The following is a 4,709-nucleotide window of genomic DNA, read 5'->3' on the forward strand; positions in this document are numbered from 1 at the left end:
TTTCGGGATCCGTACTGTTGGAAATCCCTGTACTGTTCCCTCGTTCGGCCCATCCTAGAGTACGCTGCCATTGTGTGGTTGCCCTACCAGCTAACGTGGATTTTGCGAATCGAACGTGTGCAGAAGCGGTTCATCCGGAGAGCCCTGAGAAGCTTGCCCTGGAGGGATCCAGTTAATTTGCCTCCGTATCCAGCTCGATGTCGGCTGCTGAACATCCAACCCCTTCAGTCCAGGCGTACAACGCAGCAGGCAACTTTTGTTGCTAAGTTGTTGAACGGAGAAGTCGACTCTCCAAATCTGCTCTCTCTTATCAACTTCCGCACACCGCAAAGAACGCTTCGTGACTCAACGCTACTAGCCCGCAGATTCCACCGTACAGCCTATGGTTTCAACGAACCAGTTTCCAGCATGATCCGAGCCTTCACAGCAGTAGAAGATTTGTTTGAATTTGGTGAATCGTCTGTCCGTTTTCGTGATAAAATCAACCGTACTCAAACTTTTATTCATTAAGACAAACATTGTCAGATGAATGTAAATAAACAATTAAACAATTAAACAATCCATTTGATAATCCATGAGCCAAAGCCCCTTGATTCCATGGCGGAACGCATAGAGCTGTGAGATGCATTATCAAAAGCTCCTTCAATGTCTAGGAAAGCAGCCAGAGCTACTTCCTTGGCTTTGAGGGACTTCTCAATTTTAGAAACTAAACAGTTTAAAGCAGTTATAGTAGATTTACCACTTTGGTATGCAAATTGACTATTACTAAGAGGAAATTTGATCAAGAACGTTTTTTTTACAAAATCATCAAGAATTTTTTCCATAGTTTTCAATAGAATAGAAGAGAGACTAATTGGACGGAAGGATTTGGGACTTGTTTTGTCCCTTTTCCCAACTTTTGGAATAAATATGACCCGAACCTCTCTCCAAGCTTTTGGGATATAGCTAAGAGCGATACTGGCTCGAAAAATGTCTGTTAATTTAGCATTGATAATATCTTTACCCTGCTGGAGAAGAGCAGGAAAGATGCCATCCATCCCTGCGGATTTAAATGGTTTGAAAGAGCTCACCGCCCAGTCAACTTTGGAACGAGTAAATATTTCACAGGCTTGATTATGGGCAAGTACAGACCAATCTTTTGTCAGTCTTTCGCCCACGGCCTGATCTATACAACTTATTACCTTGGTCGAGCCAGGAAAGTGAGATTCCATCATTAAATCCAGAGTTTCAGATGCATTTTTTGTAAAACACCCATCTGCCTTTTTAAGATTTCCTAGACCGTTTGAATGATCTTTGGAAAGAGCTTTTTGTAATCTTGCGACTATTGGAGTTTCCTCGATTTTTTCACAAGAACGTCTCCAGTCGTTGCGTTTAGAACGTTTTATTTCTTTATTGTATTCAGTCAGGGCTTTTTTATATGAGTCCCAATCTCCAGATTTTTTTGCTCTGTTGAACAACCTTCTAGATTTTTTCCTTAACGCAGCTAATTTTTCATTCCACCAAGATACCTCACGATTTGAAGATCTTTGCTGGACTGGGCAACTAGCGGAGTAAGAATTGGTTATGGCAATAATTAATTCAGACGAAGCCTTCTCCAACTGATCAACAGTACGGATTTCGGCTTCGGAATTGAAATCGTAGTCATTTAGAAGAAGTTTATAGGAGTCCCAGTTGGTTTTCTTGGGATTCCTATAACTTCCAACTATCATTTCACCTGCATTGTATTCGAATTCAATTTGTTTATGGTCTGAGAGTGATATTTCATCAGAAACCTTCCAATTTATAACTCTTTCAGAAATAACTTCGCTACAAAACGTGAGGTCAAGAACCTCCTGTCTTGTTGCTGTAACAAAAGTGGGATTATCACCATTGTTACAAATGTCAATATTGTTAGTTGTTATGTAATTGAGCAAATTCTCACCTCTATTGTTAATGTTAGTGCTACCCCATACTGTGTGATGAGCATTGGCGTCGCACCCAACAATAAATTGTTTATTTATTTTTTTGCAGTAAGAGATAAACATTGTTACATCAGATGGAGGGGCCTCCTCGGTGTCTCCGGGGAAGTACGCAGATGCAATACACACCCAGGTACTTCCTCTGACCGTAGGGACCTCCATTTGAATTGCAACAATGTCTCTTGAAATAAATTCGGTTATTGGAATAAAATTTGTATCATTTTTTACTATCATAGCTGCTCTAGGGTTGGGAGAACTATTATCATATAATAGTTTACCCATTTGAGCTGAAATTCCTTTAATTTTACCCTTATTTATCCAGGGTTCTTGAATGAGCCCTACGTCAATATTATTTTTACTAAACCTTCTGCTAAGAACGGCTGACGCTCCTTTGGCATGATGAAGATTTATTTGAATAAATCGTTTCATTGTTGAATTTTTTTCACCATTTTTTCGGAAAGGTGGTCTCCCTTTATTAATTGATTTATTATTATTTCAAGTCTGTAAGAACCGTCTTCAGAACCCTGTGCGATCAACGCCCTGGGGTTCGTCAGACAGTCCTTAATTCGAATAAATTGTTTCATTGCTGAACTTTCCACCTTCTATTTCGGGTTGGTGGTCTCCCTTATTTGTTTGATTTTTTATTTCAAGTCTGGAAGAACCATCTTCGGAACCCTGTGCGATCAACGCCCTGGGGTTCGTCGGACAGTCCTTGCCAGATAAATCAGTTAGTGAATTGTTTTTTTCACTGGTGTATCCATCAGAAGAACCCTGTGCGCTCAACGCCCTGGGGTCCTTTCCGATGTCTACTCCAGTAATATTGTTTGTTTGATCATTTTTCTTACCAGAAGATTCAGACGACTCGTTCTCCTGAGCCATCTCATCTCCTACCTGAGCCTCCGACGATAATCCTTCGTCGAAGTGATCCACTTCCATGTCCTCGTCCGAATCGTCATCTGCCGGATGGCTTCCGGTTTCCGCCTGCTTCCTCCGGAACATGGTTTGCCCGAATTTATAGTTCACGACAAATTTCTGTTCCTCCAGCAGCTTCATCGATGCCGTGTCGATGGTGAAGGCCCACTCGACATGATCGTTTTTCCCCGAGCGACGCAGGATTCTCCAGGCTGACGTGTCGAGGTTGTCATTTTGGCTTTCGAGATATCCCAGAACGGTGTCGTTCTCGTCGTTTTTGCTTCTGTAGAAGTATCCCCGAAGCACTTCTTTGCGAGGGATATCAGCCTCGTCCACAGCACTGAGCACTGCATTTTCCCACGGAGAGATCGAGGACACAACCATTTTCACCCAGTTTGCTGTGCTATTTTCCTGGCATAATAGCATCACAAGTCCTACATACGACTTGCAATACACGAACTTAGGTTTAAACTGCTCCTTTCGCTGCTCTAACACCTTCTTTAGCAGCACCTCTTTGACCGCATCTTGCTGCTCGGATGTCAGCTCAGCGTCCGGATACGACGCAGGGACAATGCCAAGCTTGATCCGACTGGCAATCTGCTGGTAGGTTGGGGCTGGAAGGATTTCTCTTCGAATTGTTTTGTTTGCACTCCCCTCTGCTGTCTCGCCGCTTTTCTTCTTCACGACCTTCCCTCCACCGGCACCAGAGCCAGCGCCACCAGCACCAGAGCCAGCGCCACCAGCACCACCATCTGCGCCCCCATCTCCAGTACTAGCAGCACCAGCATCTCCGCCAGCACTAATACCTGCCATAGCACCAGCACTAGCAGAACCTCCTTCGCCACTAGCACTGACACCTGTACCAGCAACAGTACCAGCACCAGCATCTGAACTAGTACCGTCAGCACCGACATTCTTCTTCTTCTTCTTCTTCTTCTTTTTCTTCTTATCGAGCTTGCCTTCACTGCCAGCAGAGCCGGATGGGCCGGGCAAGCCTCCTGCTTCCTCTTCTTCCACTTCTTTGTTCTCAACATCTCCATTCGCTGATTTTTCATCCACCGCAACTTCATTCATCACTACATCATCCTCTTCTTGCGCCGATACGTTCGAACCCCCATCATTCACCTTCTTCGTGGCTGCCGAACCCTCAGCGCAGACCTTTTTTGGGACCGGATTGGGGACAGTGCCACCGTTGGGTGAATTCAACGAAGTGTTCCTTGACCGTTTTGGCGTCGAGGAAATAACCGAGGAACGAGCTTCTTCTTTTTTCATGCCCCCCTCGATTTTCTTATTCATCTTCCTCCTCTCCGAGCCAGCTAGCTTCGGCTCGACCAGATCAGCCGACCCATCAGCAGCGACTCCCGGAGTCACAGCTTTGATAGTGATGTTGATTCCATCGTCTTCCTCCTCGGAGTCGAGGATCGATGACGAGCAGGAATCAATTTCCTCAAGCGATTTGCTTTGCAGACCATCCTCGCGAATTTCTTCTTGCTTCTCCATCTCGGATTGTTTTTAAGATATTCTCTTTCCTACTAGCACTACCACCGAGACCGAGTTATCGCTGCACGCACACTAACGAGAGTGACTCACCGGCACTCACTCTCTCTGTTTGCCGCGGACTAACCCTGCACGACCACAGTACCACGCGGTGGTGGAAGTGGCACTAATACCACCAGGAAATAAGAATAGTTTCGGCGCAAAATGATAAGAACTGAATCTTTACAGAAAAGTTTTATGGCCAGATTACCGCTAAATAACCAAATTATTGGTCGCACTCTACTTTCTCCTCAAGCACCTACTTTGGAACTTTAACTTGACCACACTTCCAGCGTAGGATCA

General features: G+C 44.6%; 1 protein-coding gene across 1 annotated transcript; it reads right to left on the reverse strand.

The window, feature by feature from the left end:
- Window positions 1-612: 612 nt before the first annotated feature.
- LOC120431649 (uncharacterized) lies at window positions 613-4,370 on the reverse strand. Its single transcript, XM_039596756.2, has one exon. The coding sequence runs from the start codon at window positions 4,368-4,370 to the stop codon at window positions 2,520-2,522; it is 1,851 nt and encodes a 616-aa protein (XP_039452690.1). The 3' UTR covers window positions 613-2,519.
- Window positions 4,371-4,709: the final 339 nt, after the last annotated feature.

Source organism: Culex pipiens, chromosome 3 (assembly GCF_016801865.2).
Source record: "Culex pipiens pallens isolate TS chromosome 3, TS_CPP_V2, whole genome shotgun sequence".
NCBI lineage: Eukaryota > Metazoa > Arthropoda > Insecta > Diptera > Culicidae > Culex > Culex pipiens.